This window comes from Egretta garzetta, unplaced genomic scaffold (genome assembly GCF_000687185.1).
Source record: "Egretta garzetta isolate BGI_Z169 unplaced genomic scaffold, ASM68718v1 scaffold416, whole genome shotgun sequence".
Lineage (NCBI taxonomy): Eukaryota > Metazoa > Chordata > Aves > Pelecaniformes > Ardeidae > Egretta > Egretta garzetta.
Genome location: NW_009260072.1, coordinates 1,201,016 through 1,226,489, shown reverse-complemented (window position 1 = coordinate 1,226,489; position 25,474 = coordinate 1,201,016). Strand labels below are relative to the sequence as shown.

At 37.8% G+C, this 25,474-nt stretch overlaps 1 protein-coding gene across 1 annotated transcript in view; it reads left to right on the top strand.

The window, feature by feature from the left end:
• Positions 1 to 25,474, top strand: part of NCKAP5 (NCK associated protein 5) — a gene marked incomplete at its 5' end in the record, with an annotated part of 153,782 nt that overhangs the window by 92,740 nt on the left and 35,568 nt on the right. The window contains 3 exons of the mRNA XM_035896719.1: positions 1,794 to 1,872; positions 21,682 to 21,996; positions 24,770 to 24,906. Coding sequence (XP_035752612.1) covers positions 1,794 to 1,872; positions 21,682 to 21,996; positions 24,770 to 24,906 — 531 coding nt within the window. The remainder of the gene's footprint in view (positions 1 to 1,793; positions 1,873 to 21,681; positions 21,997 to 24,769; positions 24,907 to 25,474) is intronic.

Sequence of the window (25,474 nt, the reverse complement as noted above, 5' to 3'; positions counted from 1 at the left end):
TAACATTCATTTTCTAGAAAGTTTTTTCCTTTAAAGCCTATTTAATTTTTGATGATTAAATCTCTTCTCTTATGATGTGCCAGGTAAAGACTTGAGGCACTATTATGCCATAACATATGCACCAATTACCTCTGATTTCTGTTCATGCAAAGAACGTTATTGCTTGACTGCCACTGAATTTATGGAAAAAGCAATGTTCCTCCAATGGCGGCCTTGTGCATTCACCTTCAGAGGGATATGCTTCCCGTTAGTGTTCATCAAAAAAGCACTTTGCTCTAAAGGCCAGCCAACAGAAATACATAATCCTTTAGCCCACACCAAGGATATTCCACATTCTCCAATACTTTTTCATGTCCTTGGCTGGAGCTTAAGGTGAGATACAATCATTTTTGTGCTGCACTGCTTCATTTCATCTTTGTGATTTTATTACAGCCCAGTGTAATTTAGAAAAGCCATGGGCTTTACTTTGTGAGGTGGAAGTGTGGCACCAAAATCAAGACACCATGAGTTTTGTACCACACTCTCTGCAGTCTGCGTGTTTGGGGAGTACTCAGAGATCTATCCTAATACTGTGAAATGTCACATCAGCAGCAAGCCACAGACCACCATGCAGTCTGCAAATGTGAGAAATTGTTCTGCCCGTAATTCAATGCCAAATGGTCACATACTCTCCTCTTCATTTTCCATAGCCTGAAGAGCCTCATTTCAGGAGAAAAAAGATGGAATCAAATCTCTGGGATTAAGAGATTAAAAATGCACTTTTATAAATATAGAGAGAAAGTCTTTCATGTTTTACTGAGGCTAGTCACAAGAGGTCAACGGGGCTACTTCTGTAAGCCAGACAAGCAGAATATATACTATGATCAAAGATATGTCATGCAAATGATGATAAATTCCCCTGGTTTAGATTACAGAACATATTTAATGTTATTGTGAATGTGCTGTAAGTGGTTTAAAACAGCAGAGAGTGATTAACAAATAATTTAAGATCTCTGAGATATTGAAAGTAATTTTTTCTGCAGTGCTGGCTTTCCTCCTGTCATAACCCTGAAAGTATCTTCATTCCTGTTTGATTTATATAGCACGGCAGAAAAATATGTCCCTGGATCTGAATTATGGCCTCTGATGGCATGTAATGGAGGGGGTTTTCACTAGGAAGATACTCAGATTATATATACACTTGGGAAACAGGAGTGCAGAACAACAGAGCAAAAATATGCCTTCATCTGAAAAACAGACTATCTAGGGCATTTTAATAACACATAATTGAATAACACATGCAGGGTCTTGGTGTGCACTGCATTCTTAAATGAAGGTTTTCTCTCTGTTTAGCTAATAAATGATTTTAAACAGAGGTATAAACAAAAATGCCAAAGGTCAGTGTTTGCAAACTGAACTAGAGAGATACCACCACATCACATGTTAAGTTCACATTTTTTTTAGCATAGATTCTGAAACATGGTATTTCTAGAGAGAAACAGATAAGAGGTCAGGAGACCTGAGCATAATTCTTTTTTTTTTTTTTTTAAATGCAGAAAAAGACTTTTTCTTTTGAGGAATTGCATCTTCCAAGAGTATTTTTTGACTGCTGCATATTCTGACTTCGAATGAAGTTAAAGTTGCTACCCTCAGATGTTGTTCATAGAATGAGACAGGCTATATACTTATATCCACTCCTAGCTGCCCTGTAACTTTACTCTGGTTTATTTACGAAAAGATATTCTGTAGTTATCGTGAAGCAACATAAACAGAGTCACAGATGTTCTTCACTTTTGTTGTTGTACTATGTACAGGCTAAAGTAGTGACAGAAAACCTGCAAGAAGAAGAGGAGGACACCATGACAAGGACTACATGTCAGAGTCATGTGATAGGTACAAAATTATATTTTACACTGGATTTTTTTGCTGTCTCAGTTCTTGGAAAAAAACATATTTAATTCTCATTACTTTATTTGTTTGCCCACCTAATGTCAGCTTTAGCATTCATTTAGCTCTGTTCCTGAATAGCCAGATTTCACCAACCATATGAAAGATGAGTACATACCATTACCAACTGTGGATCACTGCAATGCTTGACAAGAAGGGCTTTGGAATCTGACTATGAAAGACCATTTCAGCCTCCAAACTAATAGGTTACATATAGTGGCTTAACTCGAGGGTTGTTGTGCATGATACTTTCAGTGGGAATAATACTGATATACTGTAACTCTGTCATCTGGCCTTGAATTAGTAAAACTCAGAATAAAATTCTGAATAGCAGAATAATTACTGTGCTAAACTAAACCAGAAGGAGTAGCAAACCAGGTGTCTGTTCAGAAGACCTTAAAGCTGTTATTGAAAATAAAGTTGCCTTTGCTCCACACTTTTCAGGAGGGTAACACCATCTGCCCTGCTTCTTGATTGGCATGTACTAATTTTTAACCACAGTACATGTTAAACTATCTGATAGGCGATGGAGGACAAAATAGGAGTCTGTTTGGGAACTGTATTAGAGCAGTGTGTCACCAATATAAGGAACTGACTGAACAAGAAAAGATTCTCCTTTAGCAAGTTCCCCTTGCAGATGGAGACTGCAGCAATAGTTAAAATCTGATTCACTGTAAGTGCTTTTGCTAGCCAGAAGCTCTTCCATTTCACTAATACTGTCAACCCAGCAAGTGGGGCTGAACAGAGGTATCATGTCAAAACACATTTCTATTTGGGGTAGTCGGAAAATGTTTGCATGCTTTATTGACTTGTACATCCTTTCCAGTCCTGAATTCAGCCAAATTTACTCTGGCTGTCTTACTTGCAGAAAAGATCCCTAAACTGTTCCCTCTCTAAGAACCCAGCCATAACTTGGCTCCTTTACAGCAACTAAATAACAAGAACTTCAAACAATGCTGTGTAAGACTCTGAGGATATTCTGTGAGTGGGTAGGCATTAGCCCTGATAAGAGAAATACATGTTCCTCACTCTGTGAATAAAGGACTCACTTTCTGTTACTAGAAGTTGCCCAAAAGAGAATAACTCACTTAAGATTGCTCAGGATTATTTTTCTTCAGTCTGAAATAATTATTTTTCCTCCACCCCGTAATTTTCAGAATTTTTACTTCGAATTGGTGTGAAATATTTGGGCTTAATTTTTTAACCCAGACACTGAACAAGTAAAATCAGCTATTTGCAGAGCTTTTTTCTGAAAATATTCCAGTGCTTTCTTGGTGTTCATCAGTGTAATTGCTGTTTGTGGCTGAGACCTAATTGTTATATATTTTTATATACTATTTTGTTATTGGGTCATGCAGGTGGCTTTTGAGGGGGTTAATATGATGCTCCTCCCACAGGCACCAACTCTGAGTCCCTGACAGGACATAGTGGTTATGGAGCAGGTTGGTTGGCATTCCCCAAAGTCAGACCTCCGTTGTGCCTTGGGCTCATGAGGCCCTGAGTTAGCTGGGAGAGCCATCACTGTGGGTCCAGCCCTCCTCTGCACCAAAGTCCTTTTTCGCAAAGACCTTTTCCTTCACCTTTTTCAGATCTGATGACATGGATAAAGTGACAGGTAGGTCTGTGGCCCAGATCTATACAACTCCACAGTATGTAGTGCTATGGAGATGCTAGGCAGTGAGTGCTGCTCTTGGGAAATTGCTATAGCTCATACAAAGACCTTTCCATCATCTGAATTATACCAATTACAAACCCATCTTCTTTTCCCTAGACAATGCCATCTCTTAAAGGCTCAACACAGGGTGCTAGCTACCTCTGTTCTGCCCTGTCAACCATCTAGAATAAATCAAGGAGTTTGCTCTGAGGATCTAGTTGTTAATGTCAGGAAGCTCTCTGATGATGGGAGACATTATGTGCAATAGGTAGTACTGGCACAGTAAAAATAATAGAAGTCTAAGCAAATTTGTTAACATTAGCCTGGGAAATTAGAAGCATGGATCTAACTGCACTTCCTGAATACTACTAAATCAGTTTCTTGCTGTGTTTTATACCACTCTTATCAGGCTATGTTTCATCTTATGTTGGTATTTTTGCTGCTGTATGTCCACATTGCTCTTTGTGGATAGCAAGCTTTCCTAGGTCTTGCTCAGATTCTTTTATCAAATTCCTTGATAGAGGTTCTGGCATTTTTCTGATACAAAGGTTTTCATAGACAGATACTGATTTTTTTCAAGACTGAAACTTTATGCAGCTTTCAGAAACTTTCATTTGGAACATTCCCCACATCAGCTTGCGATTTTTAGTTAAAACTATACTTGTGAAGATTGTAACGAACTTGTTGGTATTGAGAATTACCTGAGATGTGAGAGCGCCAAATTCAGCTTTCTTTATCAGCTCCTGAGCTTCTGCTTGTCAGAAGCAGAAGGGAATAATACAGGAAGGATGGCTCTGTAAATGCTGTGCCTCACTGCCATCAAGCACCAGGTGAGCCAGGTACTTAGTCTGATCAAAGAGGGCAGTTGCTCTGTCCCCTGAGCAGTTCATGTCCTGGTGGAGACTTTTGGTCTGTTGTTTCCATGGAACAGTTTCACAGTATTGGGGGTTCTGCTAGAACAGGAACATCTTAGAAATCTCGAAAATTTCAGTGGCCTGTAAATTCATTTCTTACTGCATTCTTCACCATCATAAGCATCTGTTTTAAAAAAAACAAAGTTCACTGTGTTTTTGTAGCTGTACATTAATGAGTTTATTCTACTCGTTGTGATCTGAACTGTTAAAAACCAGAGCTGAATGTATAGGAGATGTAGAAAAGCTATGATTAAGCAGGGAAGACGTTCTTTACTATGGTAAAGAAATAATAGGAAAAAACGTGCTGCTGTAGTTGTCACTGTAAAATACCTTCTGCCCAGTTCGCTAATAAACAAGATACATATAACTGAACAGTCTTCAAGGTTGGTATCATGTAAGACAATGCTGGTTCATCACTTTCTAATAATGAGATACTCTTGGGTGTGTTCAACAAAAAATGTGTAAATGCCAGTTGCTAGGTTTTTAATTTATTGTAAGTTGTTGATCTAAACAAATTATAGTATTTTGCTGACTCCTTGGATTTGCTAAATTGAAAGAATATAGGAATGCACGGTAATATAAAATTTCCCTTCTAGTATACCTGTATCTCAGGAACACGTGATCATTTCTATATGAAGCAGTCATTTATACTGTGCTATACTGCACTTAGACATATATTTAAAACATTCTTAAATTTTTTAAAACAAAAGTATGCTATACCCTGGATGCTTTTGCTGTACTGTCAGTGACGATGTCAAATGCAGCCCTGGCAGCACAGATGCTACCTGTGCTCCCACTTCCCACAGACAGGAGACCTGAGAATTCACAAGTATCACTTTCCAGTCCAGTCATCTTCAGAGCTCCTTTCTCAAGCCCTTTGCAATAAAGTAGATGGGTTTTGAAAGAGTGATGAAGTAGGAAATGCTAAAGTACCTAATAAGAGGAAGGACATGACAAAAAAGTTGATTTTCCTTTGTGTCGTGAGAGAATCCCCAGCTCAGACAGGTACAGCGGGGTCTCCAAATATTCCTATAAATAAAGTTATTTTATTGAATGTAAAGATGATGTGTCAAGCTCCTGACAGTATTGCTTCCATATAAACATTAAAAAGCCTTCATTTTACAAAGAAAAATAATTCTGTTTCCTCCAAGGGAGTAGAAGTGTAAGCGTTTGTCTTAAATTTCCCCATTGTCACCATGGCCAAAAAAATCACGAGATAGTTAGAATTACACTTTTACATAGAGAAGTTAATAATTGGGCATCTTGAGAAGAAAAAAGCATTTGTGAGAAAGTTTAATGTTTCATATTTCAAGTACTGTTTCAAATTAGCAGTCACTCCTGGAAAAGTGTGGTTGTCTTAATTATAATGTATTAAGAGTTTTCATTGATAAAGAAACAGCTTTAAGGGAAAAGCCAAAAATCCATTGCACAAGCAAACAAATGCTAATTACTGAAGAATTCACTCTTGCAGACAACTTCACATGAGAATACTACGGTATATGGTAACAGTCATACCAAAGACTTGATTATAATATTCATCTGTTATGGCTAAAATATGGGCACCTTGAAGGAGCAAAAGTATTTTTGGCTATACAGGTCCCTACACAAATTAAAAGGTTCCTGACCTTGTTTTCCTTTTAGGAATATATATATATGTAATGAAGAGGAAAGCTAGTCATAATTAATCATACCATCCTTCAGTGTTGATATAAACCTATGCTGAGGCTGAAGGAGGAAAGACTGAGTGTGCCATTTTCTCAGACATCAACTCTTTGGTGATTTACTGAACCCCATGTTTGAAAGCTGCATGATAATCATTTCTCTGGGTACAGTTCCCTTTTCTTTTTGTCACCCCAGATGGGTGACAAATTCACTAGAGAAATGAGTTAACATTGAATATGCTTTTTGTTAATTATATACTCAAGCTTCACACAAAACACAACCTCAGCGTATATTCACCAGCCTAAATACGTTGTTGAGAGGTGTCTGAGAAGGTTTCAAGTCTACTCTTAAATTTATACTCAGGTTTCAATACAAAGAAAGAGGATTCTTTTTTTTTATCACAGATATCTCTATGTGTAAATATGTTTATTCACCATAGTGTTTTTCCAGTGGTCATTCTATCCTTAGCAATTTCTAAATGAATGAAACAAGCACTTCTGGTCTAAAGCACTGAAGTTCAGGGAGTACATGAAAGCATGGGCAGTTAATCTAAAGGAATTACTTCACTGAACTGGAAAGTTTTTGCTTTCAAATGTTATCTTTAATATGTCACTGATTGAACTAAAAGGCCAGATTCATTCTTTAATAAAAGCCTGTTGAGCTTTGACATCAGGGACATCACTGCAGGCAGGTTTTGTCCTCAGAATTACATCACTGGTAAAAATAAAATAAATAAAAAAAATCTGAATAGACCTGCACTTTGCTTCAGCACTGTGGGTACTCTAGGGAGCAAATACTTGATAATGCCAGAATTGGTAGTAGCAATCCAAAACATAACTGGGTGTTGTTGGTACTGTCGGCTCCACTGGAAGCACAAGATACAGCCTCCTGAAGTTCTATGGGGAGTTAATTCCCTGAGGCAGGCTGGGGTTAGAATCCACAGTAGAAAGATTCACAGTTCTTGGAAAGAAATTATCTGACTGTGGCATTCACCCCTGTTGTTTGTTTGGAGTATTTCAGGTGAAATTCAGAGTCAGGCAAAGATTCTGAAGATAAATATAGTTAGAATTTTTGAAACTCTGAAGAAAGACTTAGGTCTAATTTTTGTCAAGTTCTCATTAGAGGTCCAGGTCAGTTGCTCAAAATTGATTCATCCAACATTAAATGGGAACCTTGTAGACACTGGCATTTCTATAATACAGAGAAAACGCCTGCAGATCCTTAAAAGGATTTTGAAAAGTCTCTAGCTAGATAGAGGGTTGGGCCTCCACACTACCAAAGCAACATTAAAAGTGCATTGTAGACTTTGCTGCTTTGTGCTAGAACAAAAACACGCACTGAGGTCAAGGGATTCTTTTGTAGCTCTGCTGTAGCCCAGTGCTCAATTCCATTAAAGTTCTTGATAATCATCTGCCTTATAGCAGGCTTTATCATCATTTTTTCTACTTTCCAAGAACAACCTTGTAGAAGGGTTTTGCAGTATAATTTAAAGGAAGTCTGGTCAGAAAAAGGAAGGTCTGTCTTTTAAGCAACTTTCTGGAGATTCGTCGTCTTTAGAGAACATTTGGTTGAATCCCTTCAATGCCTAATGTTCCAGAAAGCAAGTGGTGTTGCTATTTTATATGTTGAGTTGTGCTGTGTTTTAAAGTCCACCCCTTTAAGCTTTATATGCAGCAAAGTGATCAAACTACATTTTCAGCAAGTTTTATAGGAAGTTGCTAGCAACTTGATAGCAATTTTACAGATGTACTGATAGCAAATGTAGGACATATAACGTGTTGTAGATGTAAGTGGGTTTGACTTGAAATGTCAGCATTATAATTATTTGTATTTTGGTATCAAAATACTAAAGATGATAGCCTTATCTGTGTATTCTGATACTGTTATTCAGCACCCAGTAGCCATATTGTGAAACTATATATATGATAATAAAAAACCACACTTCATAAGCAGACTTTTCTATGAGGAGAAGGACCTGCATTCTTTCTAGTACCCCAGGTAAATTTGTTTGACTCTGACCCCTTTTTTCTTTATGGTTCTTCTGTATGATTTTCCCACCAATATACCCATTTACTGCCAAGATACTCTTTTCTCACCTTTCCCCTCATGTTTGTTCACCTGCATAATTTAAAACTGGTGGTCACTCTTTACTTCTTGTTTGGTGCCCCAGTGTTGCTCATTATCTGACTCCCCACAAATCTAGACCACGATATAGAGCCTGTGTTTTTGTTTCCATACCGATACCATTTCTAATCAACAGATCGTGCTCCAGCATTATCTGCCATTTTTCTCTTGGTTTCTTTCTGAAATCTAGATCTGATGAACACCGGAACTGAAAAAGTATGTTTCAAATTTAATTTCCAAATGAGCCATTTAATGTACATACACATAATGCGTAATTATAAGTTATCCAATTGTCTATTCCAAAGCTTGATGGAAACAATAGCAGTTCATCTGCTCATTTAATAAGCTTCCAGTTAGAAAAGAAAAAATACTGGACACCCTCTTCTGCCAAAACAAAAGACTTTGTTTATCCACCATTATGTAAACTACTAAAACTTTGGGTGTTTTTACTGGAGTACTGAGTAAACAGCTATTGAATTCATGTTTTCTCGTTCTCAGGGAATGGAAATAGATGTGAAGGATACAAGCCTGGTTAATGTGGTAAATACATTAAGTCTGACATGCATCATCCTAAAACATGTCCATTAAGCCTGACATATTTGAGCAAACACATTTACATTAAAGAACGCTCAGAACCTGGAGACAGATTAGGTGAGGTCTGTAATGAATTACTGAAATAAATGTAACAGAATAAGTGACAGAGGGAAGATGGTGAACAAATTGATCTGCGTTACAGCCTGTGCATTCAGTAAGGAGAGGTGATCTACATCACTGTGGAGAGGCAGAAGGATAATCCAGAAGTTGCTTAAATGTCAAGCAAATCCTTGGACGCCTCTAATGCATTTAATGAAGAACAATATTCAACTGGTAAAATGTCTTTTGACCGCAAAAGAAATCCTCTGTTGTCATGAAGTCTCAATGCCTGAGAAAACAACTTATCACTGTCACTGTTAATCCTTTCATCAGGCCATTGATAGAAGTTGAGAAGAACCATTTAGCAATCATCTTATCACTGATATAGCAGTTGAATCATTCATTTACACATGATCAGATAAAGGAAAAATGTTTGTTTTATCTTCCCCATCACCACCCAGAAAAGCTGAGGAATACCTAGAAGTCCCTACATGTGAGGTTGCTGTCTGTAAAAGCTATCAAACAAAACCAGTTATCACCAAATCTGTTTCTAACCTGGGCCTGTTCCTATTTTGAACCTGCATGCTCAAAAATATTTTTTTGATACAAGTTGGGATAAGGTATTAGATTTTTCATGAACCCCCTATACATGAGCAATGGTACAAGTATGCATGCATTTATTTGTACATCAGTAACAAAGACATTTTCTAAAGCCCTGTGTGCATGTGGAAGCTGAGAGGTAGGTGTTAAATCTGTGGGTGTTGACTGTGTTGCTTTAGTAAGTGCGCTTCCTGGGCTGGAGCTTTGAAATGGGACTTCAGTGTAGCAGGCAACTTAACACCATCCTCACTTGCCAAATCTAACCAGCTTGGATGTCAATCCAAAGGACTAGGTTCCCAACTGCTAAAACAATGATTAATGAATAAATACTAAAATAAGCTGCTTGCCTCTAGCAACATCAGGATCCAAACTTGTTCATCAAAAAAATAAACCCCCCAAATCCTCAAAACCTAGTGCCATAAGGGGCCTGGAGGGTATGGGAGAGACTCTCACAACCTCCTTATCTATCATGTCCTCAGGATACTTCAGACAGGAGGCATGTATGAAAATACACAAACAGAACTGAGCCTGGCTGAGTAAAAAGCAGTTACATTTGTACTTCACTCACCTAAATGCCTCTGTCAGTTCCTCAAAGTTTATGCCATTTCATGCCTTCATCTAATATCCCCAAAGCATTTACATTTTAATGCAATTATCAAGCACTGTTCTTCCCCTTCTGTACTTCAAAATCTTAATTTTCTGATCATTCAACACCACTGAAATGACCTGTGTCTGTGGTTTACTTACTTTTCTGAACCAAAGTAGCTAAAATGAGGCATCACTGAGGGGAAATCTTGTTTAATAACCAGTAGGCATTGCAAGAACAACTGATGGTCTTGTGTGTAGAAACATACCCCTAGAAGCACATAGGTTGGAAGTTTGCTCAGGGACTCTATCAGCTGAGTTTTGAATATCAAGGGTAGTGTTCTAAATATGTCCATGACCGTTTCTTTGGGGGAGCTTTACGCAACATTAGCAGTCCTGTGTTCTCATGCTGCGGTGTTCATGTTACTGAAGATTTGGTGTGGTCATGCTGTTGAGCTGGTGTGGAGCAGCATTCTGCAATGCCTCATTTACCATCCCAGAACTTGCTCATCAGAAACAACTCACACTGGTGCATAAGGCTCGTTAAATATCCTCTCCTTCTACTGAGTTGCTCTGCACCTTTTCAATGCAATTTTATTAGTGCGTGGTTTTTGTACGAATGAGAAGGTGAACAGGCTACTCTGCAGAATGGAGAGAGCTGTGAGAGGAACAGCATTATGTGGGTTTGGGCAGCTAAAAATGGCATGAATAGTGTCTGCTGTACTGTGTTCTTGACTCTTGTTTGGCATTTGGGTGTTTCTGCAGGGATTCATTTTGAAATGATGGTCTGAAGGAGTCTATGATAATAGAGTGAAACTTTCTGTGTCTTTTTCTAATTGTTACTTATGTCTCTTGAAGATGATGGACAACCTTGTCAATGTGAATAATAAGAAACTAACGTCCATTAGTGTCTTCTAATTTATGTCAGCTTACCTTCTTCACAGTCTGGCAAAGACAAATAATTTCTTTGTACTTTAAAAGATAGTACACATAGCACTTGTCTAATTGCCAATTCTTCTGCAGCACTGCTGCAGCCTACTGTCTAGCTTGTCTTCCTCCTGTTGAAAGAATTAATACTTTGGATCAACACTTCCTTATTAGCTACAATGATTTGCTGTTCATTTCCTTCTTTGTCATTACATTTATTCACCCAGAAAAACCAAATTTTATCACTAGAAGAAGAGGAAGCGTGGTTCCTTATATTATGTATAGGATACAGTCTAATTATTATTCAAGATGCTGAGAATCTGCTGGTCTCATTCAGGCTTAAAATGTCAATTAAACAGGATGGCTGGGTTCTTCAACTCTGAAGTTAATGCTGTTATGTTGATTTACACTGCTTTAGAGTCTGGCCCAATCTATACTTGGTTTTGTCACTCAGATCAGGACTGTGCCTGATTATCATACTTACTACAGGATAGTACATGCCAGTATTCTCTGTGACAGTATCAGTCCCTCTATTTGAAACTTTTCTACTTTACATTTTTTTTGTTTCTGGCTAGGACCATCTGTAAATATATGTGCAGAGCTTCAGTCATGCATTCCCTATTAACTCTAATTCATATACCTGAAGTACAACAGAGCAAACTGAAAAGCCTTTTGAATGAGTATGTGTTGAATTATTTTAAGCATTTGTTTCAACCATGCTCACATGGACTTTGTGCTCCTTTTCTACAATGACATCTCGTATAATTTTTATGAAAAATACATTTTTACCTGAATTATCAATTATATTTGAGCTGTATTGGCATATGCCTTACCAAATTATGAGAATAGGATGCCTATTCCTAATTTTGTTGTTGTCTTTGCCATTTTTAATTGAGTTTGAGGAGCTTTGATTCATGTCTTCAGTCAGAGACCTGAACTGTTGGCATTTGATTATGCAATTAGCCATCGTAACATATCATAGAAAAACAGGCTCTTCAAAAAAACCTCACTATAATAGAGAAATAATACCTATACAATTAGTGCATTACTTTTAATACTAGGTGAACTTGCAAATTTCTCAGTGTTCTGAAAATCCACTGTGAGGAAGAGAAAAAAAAATAATCAACAAATACAGTGGATAATTTCCCTACTTCCTATCTTTAACATGCAAGGAGGTCCAGTTGTTTCAAAATGGTCTTCTAACGGTGTTTTTGAAACACCATGTAACATGGCATACTTTTTTTTTTTTTTTTTTTGCCAAAAATAGACTTCCTGAAAGAAATCTCTACTTATTCTTCTGGCTTTAAATCATGACAGTGTCTTACCAACTCCTGCTTGCATGCAGTTAGTTTCAGAATGATTCAGCTGGTTTGGAGGAGCTGAAGTTGAGTACTGAAATGGAAGGATGATAGTTCACCTAAATGTTACTCAAAGCTCTCTGTGCTCACTCTGTTAATGAGTTTTCACCTCATTAATTAAGAAATAAAATCAGTCTGTTTCAGGTGTGCATGTATATTTGTAGCAGTTTATTAGTAGTACCCTTAAGTAAAGCCATCTGCAGGGCAGAACTAAAAATAAATTATTTAAAGCTTCATTTAATATTCATGTGTCTTTAATTTCAGTCTTTTTTTGTGCTAATAAACAAAAAGCAGTGATGTTACTAAAATAAATACAGTATGTTCTCCTGTGCATTTGCAAAACCCAGACCTTCCTATGCACGTACAGATTTGTCTGTTTTTACCAGAGACAGCATTTATGCTTAAAGCACTGTCACTACTCCTATCTGCTGGGAGAAGAAAATCAAAGTATCTCAATGTGAGTGAAACCAAACTCCAATTTATAAGAGCTGCTTATGAGGAGGTAAATCAGGGGTTCCATCCCGTTATCCTTAAATGCTTCAAACACACTAGTCAGTGAACAGAAACCTTCAATGGAACAGCCAAATACCAGCGGCAAATGCTCCCTTGGGCACTGCGTGCAGCCCGTCTGTCTGAGATGCTATGTGTGACCCCTTCTCTTTTGTAACCGCACTCTCATGCAGTTATTCCCAAAACACAGTTAAACCAGCTACTTCTAAATATACTAGCAAAAGTAACAACCTTAATGCTTCTGGTGAGTATTTTGCAGCTGGTGATTGATTCCTGAACAGCCTTCAAAAAAGCTAGTGTAAAGGTATTTCTACACAAGCATTATTCATTCAAGTGATTGCAGGTTGGTTATATACTGGTTGCCAAACTCCTAGATTCTTTATCCTCATAATATCACTGTGTAACAGGGAGGTGTGATTAGCTCTGTTTTACTATGAAGAACTGAGGCATAAAGAGAGAAGGAGATAGGCCTGTGGTTACATGAAAAAGGTGTGGCTGAGGCAGCCCTTAGCTAGCACCTGGGTAAATAATAAACCCTCTTTTCTTGGGCTTTGCTACTCAGCTACAGTTTCTGAGAGCCAGGATAGATCTTTCCTGTTAGAGAACAGCAAGTGAAGGGAAGCATCCGTCCATGCCTTGACTGAGCACTGCCTGGTAAGACGTTCCTTAGACAGTATCCAGTTGTCATCTCCCAGCTTTGCATTTCAGGATACTAAGGGAAACAGAGGGCTATTCTTTCTCAGTGAAAAAGCCTGGAAAAGCCACATTTCTGCATTGTGTCAGACCTCTTGTTTACCTTGGATCACACCTTGCATCAGATGTGAGGACTTCTCTTTCTTCTCAGCTGTTACTCATCTATAAGGATTTCTTAAAGATAGTTGCAAATCTGTGCAGAGGTAAAACCAAAGGGAGACATACAGCCAAAAGAGAAGAGGGGTAGCTCCCCAAAGCGTTTCTAGCCTGGCCTCACCGACAGCCAGGCTGCAGCTGGACTGCATTTAATTACCTTTTACACAGAGCCTGAAGTTGCTCTTCACATGAATTGTAAGTCTCGGTATTTCTTTCCTAGTAGGACTAAAATTGTATCTATTTCAAATATCCTGTCTCTTGAGAACAGTGAGTAGATTTTTAGAAAGAAAATCTAACAACATAAAACAGAGAGATCATTCCAATGTCATCAATTCTGGGACTTCCCCAGCTGGAAGCTGCATATAGACCTTTGTATTTAATAGACACTGAGAGATGTGGAGTAGAAAATTCCAAGAATTATCCAAGTTTTTTCCCCAACTAATTTAAAGTTTTGTTCTCTGTAACAACCCTGTTCCAAGTAGCTAGCCACCATTCTTTCCAAGCATGCAAGGAAGGGATCTAAATGCCTGGAGGGCAATGGGAGGCACTTACTGAAAAAAAAAAAAGAAAATCCATAGATAACTGCTAAATTGGAGTTCAAGATTAGTACTCACTAATAATTAAAACTAATCTTTTAACTGACTAGTAGAATTGTATATTAAGGTGGGACTGAAATTAAAATGAAGCAGCAATTATCTGTTTCAACTCAGAAAATATATTTCAAAGACGGGATTGTGGTCATGGAAAACTGTGAAGACAGCTGTCAAAGTATTGGACAAATGACATATTGAAGTTGGTGGGGTTTGAAAAAAAAAAAAGCTTGACTAGGAAGAAGCAATAGAAAGAACACTGAATAAGTCGGTAAAGTCTGTATTTAGTGTGTTTATTATTGTTATTATAAATACACATAAATTGCAATCCCAGATTCAAGTAGCCATGAACAAAGTTCACTTGTAGATCTACCATTTGAAAATACACTGCACAGTCCCCCTCCCATTTACTCTTCCTTAGTTTCCATTAGAAATAATTCCATTTCACCAAGGCGGTACCCATGGGAGTACCAGGGCTGTGAAAACTTGCGTGTTTTCTAGTTTTACCTAGGATAGCCTTCAGGGTTTTTCAGTTTTGCATACTGGTTATACTTCAGATGTAGATAGAAAACAATAATGCATTCATCTTTCACTAATTGGATCAAATTATGGTGTAAACCCAGAAGGAATAATCTGCTTAAAATTGACATTGATTTGGCAGAAATACATTCTTTTTTTTTGTGGTTGCTTTAGCATTGCAGATGAAGAGAAGGATGTGCAAATAAAGAGATCTGTTTTGCCATCTGTAGTTTAAGTTCTTCCTGCCAATGCCACATGTAGCTTAAAGATGTTTATTAACTGATAAAGCAATTTTGCAGAGACCTATTTACATTTGAAATATTACTCTGAAAAAAAGAAAAATATTAATAACTTGGCATGTTTCAAAAGACTAGAAAAACTACACTCCCTTTATGTTTCAGAGGAAAACAACTACACGTTCTCTGGTTCCCTGTGTCAGCTTAGTAGAAAGTCTTGAACTTTCTAATGCAAAGAAAGGTAACTTGTTAGAATTTGTGTATTCTGTAACTGATGGGAATTATGCCGTTTCATTTTCAGTGTCCTAGGTACTCCTTGCAGAAAGCCCATTCAATGTTACATATTTCTCGAAACCTTCTTTCAAGGCTTAAGTGAGTCTGTACTTCTGAAAACAGCTTGCTGGAAATTTCCCAGTGAAACTGTTCTTGATACAGAGCTATTTTTGACTGATACTTTTTTTCCTGAAAATGTCTGCTTTCTGTGGAAAATTCTGGTGGTTACTCAAAGGTTTCAGCTGAAATGTGTGTCAATCATGTGCAGTTTTGTAGGCCAAAACATGAAAATTTATGTGAGGAAGATCTCAAACCAGCTGTAGTGGTGAGCACAGGGGAGAATTCCACATTTTTCATGAGGTGAGATGCTTCTTTGAAAGAAAATGCATCCCTGTGCTACTAGCATTATACATGGGAAGCCTGGTTTAAGCAGAACTACCTGTGATATTTTTGACCTAAAATAACAGATGTCCTCTTTGTTGCTCTTTATTTTTAATGTTAAGATAGATTGGCTATCAACGTTAAGTAGCATGCATGCTTCTGTAACTTTGCCACCTCCAAATAGAAACTGTTAGGTTGTGTCAGCCATTTGAAGTAGAGGTAATGTTGGTTTGCAGGAACTGCATCCGGTATCCATCAGTACGTGTCATTAGTAACATCATGGTTCTACCTGATGGGGAACAGCCGAGGTTATCAAGCTGCTTCTGGAAATCCTGACCCCCTCAAGCAGCGGCTGCCTTCTGTCAGTCGTGGCACAAGTTGGTAGAGAGGCAAAACTGTACTTACAACACGTTAGGCCCTAGAATTATTTCCTCTCAGGCCCTGTAAGTCCTTCCCCGCATGCCCACCTCCAGAAACATCTCCTCTTACTACGTTTAATTCAAAGTGGGTGAAGTGCCTGTCCATTTTGAATGACATTATGTATGCACATAAGACAATATACCTGCTTAATAGAATTGCTAATTGATGCCTTATTATTTTAGCTCTGTGGGTAAAACTTTGTGTCTTCTGGTTTCCGTAAAGACTTTTGTGGATGATTTAAGCATCGTAATAAAACTCCATATTGTTTTAACTAGATGATCAAGATAACCATGGGTGAATATATAGACTTCTTAAAAATATAACAGTGCCTATGTAAAGAAAGACTGGTATGTAATTTGTGAATAGAGTAAGCATCTGTGAAACACTTTTTAAGATACAACATAAAAAGACTTTATTAGAATGTGAATTTTTACTTTACCTGAGGAAACATTTTGAAACACTCTCCAGTTACTCAATTAAATGTTCGTTTACAATAACATGTGGCATTATATTTACCTTAGTAAAAGTATCTTTTCACGTTATTGAAGAAATGTATACAGAAACTGTGTCTAAAAGCTATTTCTTCACCTTACGTCTTCTATTGTATGAAATTCGTGAAATCTCTTGGATATATGCTAGGACTCCACATAGGTTTACAGAAGTTCAACATTAGAAAGACTAATAGGTACCTAATCTAAAAGTGGGACAGATTTTGCTCCATTGCTTATTTTGAGTAATACCCTATTTTGCAACCATCAGTGTAGAACTTAGCCTGAGGGAAGCTGGACCCACGCTTCTTGTGTTGTGCTGGAAGCAATTCCCTTCACAGTAGCTGTTATATGTTTTCTTTTATTTTTTCCCCCAAATTGATTTTCCTTTCACATGCGTTGTATAAAAAGAGTAACACAGAAAGGTGCTATATAACAACATAAACCAGCATGGTACCAGGTCAGACTGAGAGCTGCTCTCACTCTCAGAGTGACCGATAGCAGTGCCTCTGAAGGAACGCAAAAGCAACATCAGCAGTCAGCTTCCCTGGGTATTCTCTCCCAGTCTCCATGATTTGTACCACAGGTAGTTTCTGAGCTAGAGGTGGTGTGTTTGTGCTATCTTTGTGGCAAATGTTTCAGAAGAAATAAAAAAAGTTGAAAAATAATTAGGTTTAATGATCTGTTGCTGGTATTTAAGATGCATTTTTAAATGATCCATGCTCAGGAGAATGCCCTAAAAGACTTCAATGAATTCCAGGTTGTCAGTTCTTGTCAGTGGGCTGTTTACTTCTAGCTCTTTAATTTTTGCATTTCAGAGGAAGTTGTAAAAATCCCACAGAAGGAGCTGCTATTGTAATTTTCCCCAGTGATGATCTCATTTTTAGAATCCCTGATACCTACCAGCCTGAGTGTATGTCCCTTTTTTATTCTCTTCTTGTCCATACCCTCAAAATGGTGCACAATTTTCAAAGATCCTTTTTATACCATCTAATTTGGGTGCTGACTCCATGTTGAAGAGGTCTTGGTGGTCTACTGATACCAGAAAATTCTGGTAAAGCACCAGTATTGGAATATGCCAAAGTCTGTCCCACTACAAATTACCATGGTGTCCAGCTGATATAGGAGATGAACTGCATGATCATCTTGCCTGTGAAAATACTAAACCTGAAAATTATTGAGGAGTAGGGAGTTCAGCAAACTTTCAGAAAATGTTCTATGCAGTGTTAATTCCTTTTGCTTAGTGGCTGAGAAACTTCTCAATGTTAAAGGTCTTCGTCAGATTGACCACAAAGCTCTTACAACACCCCCATCATCGAAAGATTCCCCTGCAGTCAGGAGTTTCTTGATTTCCAAGAAATTTCCCTAAATCCTTCCTTATTACTGTTTTCAGTTTTGAGAAATATTCCTCTACAATAGGACTTCCAAGGACTTTGTTTTCTGCCCAGACTCAAATCCACGTGATGGGAGGGATGGAACGGGCTATTTCAATATTTCAGACTTTTGATTCTAGTCTGGTTGTTCAGTGAGATGGCAGATGGTGAGTCTATCTGTGTCCACTATAAAACCTAATACCACTGCATGAGCTCCTTTATTCCCTGGCGGGGAAAGAGGCACAACAAAACAGAGTCAGACAAGGAATTTGGCTTGTATGCCAGGAAAAATTCACAAGCAAAACCAATTAAGCTCATATATAACTCTTTTCAGACTTTAATGTTTTGCAGAATCATCTTTCATCTTTTGAGTAGTACCGTCGCAGCATCAGAGATTTAACTTTTACATATTTTCGTTATCTAGTCTTGTGCAGCTCTCACTGACAACAGCCGTTCAAAGTGTCAGTGCAGCCGATGAAATCAGATGGGCCATGAACTGTTCGGTTTGAAAGCTGTCACTGAGATGTAGAATGTATTTTCTGCTTTTGCAATTGATTCATAGAAGTTTAAAAATAATACAAAATAATGTATATTCATTCAGAAATACAAATTGTTCTCGGAGATACTGTTTTATTTGTATAATATAGCTTTAGGGGTGAACTAGTTACTTTTATTACTGACGAATTAACATCCGTGAACATTTTTAGGGTGTCCTCTGTGGATTTAGGACTAGGTTTTTGAGGATTTCTCAGCATAGTTGAGTCACAGGATTTTTCAAAAATCTGTCTTTAAGTGTCTCAATGGGAGCTGCTGAGCTTTGAGCGCTTTGAAAGCCATATCCTTTTGTAGTTGTTCAGAATAAAAAATTAGTGAGCTGTTTTAAAAATGTTTTCCACATGGTGTATTTCCTTTATCATGGATAAAGTCTCTATGAAGAAAGACTATAATTGATTAAAACTATTTTTCCTTCTAATTAAATGTGACACTTCTGGTGTGCTCCTCCATCACTCTCCCAATTATTTTGGGAACAGCAGGAGACTGTATTTTCTTGAAAGTATGGCCCTCGGTATTCATTCCTCTTGATTTTATGCCACTGCTTTCATAGTGCATTCCTAGATGTACACAGGGTAACAGCGGGCAAGATAAATCCTTATGTCATTTTAAGAAATGTAACCTTAGAGGATAAAATAGCGTTCATCTTCCAGTTCACCCTGAGCAGAAGACTTAGCTTTGCTGTTTGGTATACATTTCGAGTCTACTTAATTGCCTTGTAATAATTAGGAAGGACTGTCTTTTTAGTATCTTAGAGAGTGCTCAAAAAGGAAACAGTGCTACAAAATCATTGAGTCCCTGTGGAACTGGGTTGCAAAATCAGGTCCAGCATTAACTGTATGGACAGTAGAGGGGAGATCTTCAGATTTTTGTTTTCAGGATGTTCTTTTCTGTGGTGCTTCCAGTTTACTCCATGCCTCTGCTGAAGAGCTCTGCCTCTCCAACATAACCAGTGTTGCACAAATGTCTTCCTTCTGGTCAAGAGGAAACTAACAGAAGTCCCTTCTTATTTTGTATTTCCCTTTATGTGTTAACTCTGTTACTGATAGTCATTAGTTGAAGCATTGCCTGCCCATGAGCTAACACTGTTTAAGCTTGATGATCTACAGAGTAAATGGCAAGAACTCATAGCATTTCAACTTACTTTTCTGCACTCTGATATATGCTGAGAGGAACAGTTCACCCACTTTTAGCTAGGTATTTTACTATTCAAAAACAAAACAAAAAGGGGAAGGATAACTACAGCAAGAGGGTTCAGTGGCTGGGATACCTCCCTTTGACACAACAGAAGCAAATACAATTTTCCTCTTTTTCACCTGGATAATCTTCAGCAACTTCTAAAGTCATTATGGCACATTAGCTCAAAACCAGTTGCCAGGTAGCTGTGGCTTCCACACCTTATCTCCTTTTACTTTAAAGAATTAATTGGGATGCAGTAATTGTGTGAAAGAAATCAAGAGTCACTTGGTGCCCTTTGGAAAGCTAGTGTGGAGTTCATTCTGCTGTTGCAGCTCAGCTCGGCCCCGTGAGGTTATTGTGCTCAGCGTGACTTCCAGTCTTTCTTTGATTCTGTCTGACAAGGATAAGGTAATGAGGACCATGTAAATATAGACTGCTCCTCTTCTGACAAGAACCAGGAAACATAAATAGACATTTAATTTAATTGTAAGTAAAGTAATTTCTTACTTGCTGTCAAATAAGGCCCATTGAGATTAAGATATTAACAGAAAATGACCATGTTAATATTCTTATTTGAAAAACAAACAGGCAAAGCCCGTAGAGGAGAAATATTTCTGAATTTCTGAGAGTATTAGAAACACTGCAGAGGAAAAAATCGTGAAAATTACTTGACGGAGGACTGCTAACTACAACAGTCTTAAATAACAAATGGGCATATCATAAAAAAAATCAATACGCAGGAACATAGAAAATAGAGATAGAGAAGATATATTGGGTCATATTCTGCATCTCCTGCTGGAGAACAATTGTTCACTGCAGTATATTTTTATCCAGTGTAGCCTTAAATTGTTCAAAGCAAAGGAAATTCCTCTACTTCCTTTGGGATTGTCAGCCACAGACCGAAGATCTCACTGCCAAGAGATGTTTCCAGGCGTTTAACCTAAAGTGTGCTCGTTTTCCAGCCATCAGTGCTGAAGTTCCCTCCTTGGTGGTTATACCTCTCAGAAGGACCTTGCTGTCATAGTCCCTTTGATATCGTTTGCTGATTATACAAACAAAAGGCAAGTCTCTGGAAATTGATAGAAAATGTCAGGGCAGGGTGCTGCTGTTGCATCCTAGCTGCTAGAATAGCAACGTGCAGGTAGCTACACTTGCATCTTTCTCTATTCCACGGTGAGTAGAGCAGCTTTCCACTAGGATGAATTAGCTGGAGGTCTGCGTGTGACCTTACTGCTTCCCAACCAAGTACTTAAGGTATCCCTGTCTGGCATGGTGTTGGCAAGTGTACACTTACCCAAAATGGGATGTGCAGAACCAGAGTGTAACAAGGTAAACAAAAGCATGGCTGTTGCTATCCAAGTTTTTCGGGACGCTCTGAGAGATGACTACCTCTAGGAAATTCTGTAGATCTTAATTTTGTCTAAGAATAAATGATACATTTTGATTAGCACCTTCTTGTAAGAGAAACAGTGAAGAAAGCAGAGGTATGGAGAGGCCAAGCTTCTGTGGAGTATGCGTTTATGTAGGAAGAAATAAATTACACTACTCAGTCCCTCACGTTGGTACTCTCCAGATTTGCTCTGGGCCTTCAAACTAAATAATTCAAAAATTCCAGATGTGATCACTTTCTAGGACATGGCCTTCTTAGTCATTATCACGTCGTAACTCTGAAGCAGACCAGTTTCAATGTTTTGGCATCTGTTAGTTTAATTACACCTCAAAATGGTATTTCATTGTATTTAGTTAGATGTATTGTGTCAAAAGCATACAAATGACCAGTAACAGCATACTCACAAAATGCAAAATGTTTTTCTTTCCTTGAAACCTTCCCTTGAAGATACCCTTTTTTCCCGTAGACCCTTTCACTGTCTTTAAATACCAGCAACACCTCTAGCTCCACCCCGTCACACAATTTTCCTGTATCTTAGAGTCTTGCTGCCAGATGAGGACACTGGACAGCGGAATTGGAACCTTCCCCCTCCACGACTCAGGGAACCGATCTACAGGACGACACATTTCTAAGCAAGAACCAACCTTGGAAACAGAAGTCCTTGCACCGTCTGAACAAGTTCTTCTTTCAGCTCCTTCAGTAAAAGCCAAAACTCTTGAGCGAGAAGTGCCTTCAACAGCTAAGAGCCAGGAGTCTGTGGAAAGCATAATTAGTCACTCAACGTCTGATCCGGCCATGACTGCCAAAGGTATACGACCTTTTCAAAGTCGCCTTCCAAAACCAGCTTCCTCAGGTAAAATGTCAATTACACTGAAAATCGCATTATTTCTGCCCTGATGTCTGTTTTGATTAGCAGAAGTCCTATAATAATGACAATTGATAACAGAAATGTTAAATACAGTGCAGAAGATATTCTTTTTCTGAATGCATAAGGTTAACAAGTTTGTGACCTGAGCTCTATGGAAATTTTGTTACACATAATGCTTATCTGAGGAAGCAAAATGTGTTAAGTACTTAAATCCTTTTCTCAAGAAACAGTACTTGAAGAAAAAACATATGCCAGCCTTGAAACTTGACTTGAATAAGAATGCAGATGTTCAGCAATATTCAGCATCAGACTTTGTAGTGAAGTACAAAGCTTAGCCGTGTTGTGATAGATAGAAAAAATATATTTATAAAGACTTGCTTTTGAAACCAGATTTGGTCTAAAGACTCATTTGGTCTCAATGTGTAAATTCTGCCCCAAGAAATATGTGGCCTTGACCTCAAACAAGACTCTCATAATGTTATTACATTAGACAAATATCTTTCTATATATGAACATAAAATACCTTACTTTCACCTCCCAGTTACATGTGTGTTTAAACTATAAGACAAAAGCTGAAAAGGAATAAAAGGACTAGCAATCCAGCAAAGCACCAACAAATAACTTTGTATTAATAAATACTTCCATTGAACTCTGTACAATTTTTTATTAATGCACACTGACCATTTATATACATTTTTGAAGGGTTTTGAGTTATTAATAGGTATATCCTGGCTTTTATCAGGAATAGTGCGGCCAGCAGGAGCAGTTTTCATGCCCCTGTACTCAGCACTGGTGAGGCTGCACCTCAAATACTGGGTTCAGTTTTGGGCCTCTCACTCCAGGAAGGACACTGAGGGGCTGGAGCGTGTCCAGAGAAGGGCAACAAAGCTGGTGAGGGGTATGGAGCCTAAGGCTGATGGGGAGTGGCTGAGGGACCTGGGGCGTTTAGCTTGGAGATGAGGAGGCTGAGGGGAGACCTTATCGCTCCCTACAACTGCCTGAAAGGGGAGGGGAGCCAGGTGGGGGTCAATCTCTTCTCCCAAGTAACAAGCGATGAGACGAGGGGAAATGACCTCAAGTTGTGTCAGGGGAGGTTTTGATTGGATATTAGGAAAAATTTACTTACTGAAGGAGTGGTTAAGCATTGGAACAGGCTGCCCAGAGCATTGGTGGAATCACCATCCCTGGAGGTGTTCAAAAAACATGTAGTCATGGCACTTCGGGACATCGTTTAGTAGGCATGTTAGTGTTGGGTTGACAGTTGGACTTGATGGTCTTGGAGATCTTTTCCAACCTTAATGATTCTATGATTCTATGTCAATAGAAATCATTACTTATAGCATTTATAACAGGGAATTTTTCATAGTCTGCGTGTTAGATATGGTACAAAATGAAGTAAAAGTAATCGGTTTAATGGAGAATTGTCTTACCTTGACCAAATGCAATGTCATGTATTATTGGGGTATGGTTGTTAGCACTTTGTTGGCTTAAGTATTTATTGCTCCTATAAAAGTTGTGAGTGTTTAACTTGCATAAATCTGTATCACTCTCTCTATAAGACAGATTCCATGTAATTAACATGTAAGGTTAAATATAAAGTTTAACCTTAGTTTAACGCCATCAAATATATGTTCTGCTAATGAGCTGATGTATATTGAGCCTAGGAGGAAAGAAGCCTCTTTTATGTGTTTATAAGACGCATAACAGAAGATTTCTAATTAAACATCTTAGAACTTAGTTGATTTAGCAATATTCCCAGTGCAGTATTGTAATGGTATAATAGACTGTAAACACACATTGTATGCTTCATTGCAGACTCCCCTGCTCATTTCAAATCAAAGCTAAATAAAAGATATTTTAATAGTTAGTATTTTTAAAATAAATGTACTGTTAATTAATGGTATAGCTAAGAAAGATTCAGGAGAGAAATCTTAGTTATAGATTATATGCTACATGCTTGAATAACCACATGTGTGACCTCAATTCAGCAGTGTGCTATAGAGTAGAGTCCATGATTAAACACTGTCATTATAACAAATTGAACAGAAACTGCAAGCATTGAATTGCTTCATAAGAAGTCAGTAGCAGTAAGATTGTTCTGATCTTAATGCTAATATTCACTGCACCAACCTTGTAAGGTTTGTATCTTAATTAAATTGTCATGAAGAGATGTTAAAAAAAAGTAGTATACATCAGATGGTGGGGTCAACTCATTCTTTACTAGAGTATTTTCATTCGATTCTTCTCTCCCTCACTTTCTCATCCAAACTACAATTATCATTTTATTTCATATGCACCATCTGTCTTCTTTGATGTTCCGATTTTGCATAGTGCAAATATAGGAAATAAAAAGGCTATCTGATTGAGAATTTCTGCTAGAAAGGTAATTCTAATTATATTTATGTTAAAAGACTGTTCTCTCTCTGAGAACATAAAATAGCAAAGCAGATCTTACAATACCTACAAGTAGTTATTGAATGTTGTTTCTTATTTGAAAGAGCATATATTTTAAAACTAATAGAGGGATTTAAATCCATGCCTTCCTCTTCTCTTGTTAACTGGAAAAGGCTTTGGATCAAATTCTGCCACTGTAGTTGTTAGAATATTTCCAGTAAGTTGTTCCTTCGAGTAGTAGGATATTATTTGACATAATGAAAGTATCATGACTTGCCCCCAGTGTTTACTGAATTATAATTGAAACACTGTCCTGAAGGTGCTGATGAGACCTACGATTTAAATAATGTCTCTCTCAATTCAGGAATAATTAACCTTGCAAAGCAAAGTGAACAAGAACCAAGTTCTGTGATCTCTGCCTCATTAGAGCATACTGAAGAAACTGTGGAAAACAGAAAAGTTCTTCCAGAGTGGACCACTAAGAAAACTTCTAAAACAAAGGTATAAATTAAGAAGTGTCATCTATTAAATGATATATGTATTGTGGTGTAGAGAATCAGAAATGGTGAATGTTTTTAATGTAGTGGGAAGAGTAACTAGCAATCTAACAGCTACGTTTACTTTCTTGCCCTTCATTTGCAATCTCATTATTTATTAATAACAATACAGCACCCAGAGGTACTTTGTCCTCACAGTTTATACACATTTTTTAATTAAAAACCTCACAGGCATTTTATCGACAAGGAAATGGAGACCTTTTACCGTTTTTCTCTTGAAGAAACTTGATCTTGTTTGTTTGCTTTCCATGAGGTTCAGATGTCTTTTTTATCCCAGGCTGAGGTCTCCTTGTCTGTATGGCTGTATGAGCGTTTGAGCAGATGTGCTATGAAAGTATTGTGAAAGGGAAAATACTCTTTTTACATGTTTCTGTGAGGCTTTGGTTAATCCCTGCAATGATCTATCTGTCCTTCAATCTTTTAATGAAAACTGCAGAAATAAAAACCAGGCAAATACATATACCTGTGTAAAAGCTACTGTGTATGGTTGTCTAGTTACTCATCTTCAGGAA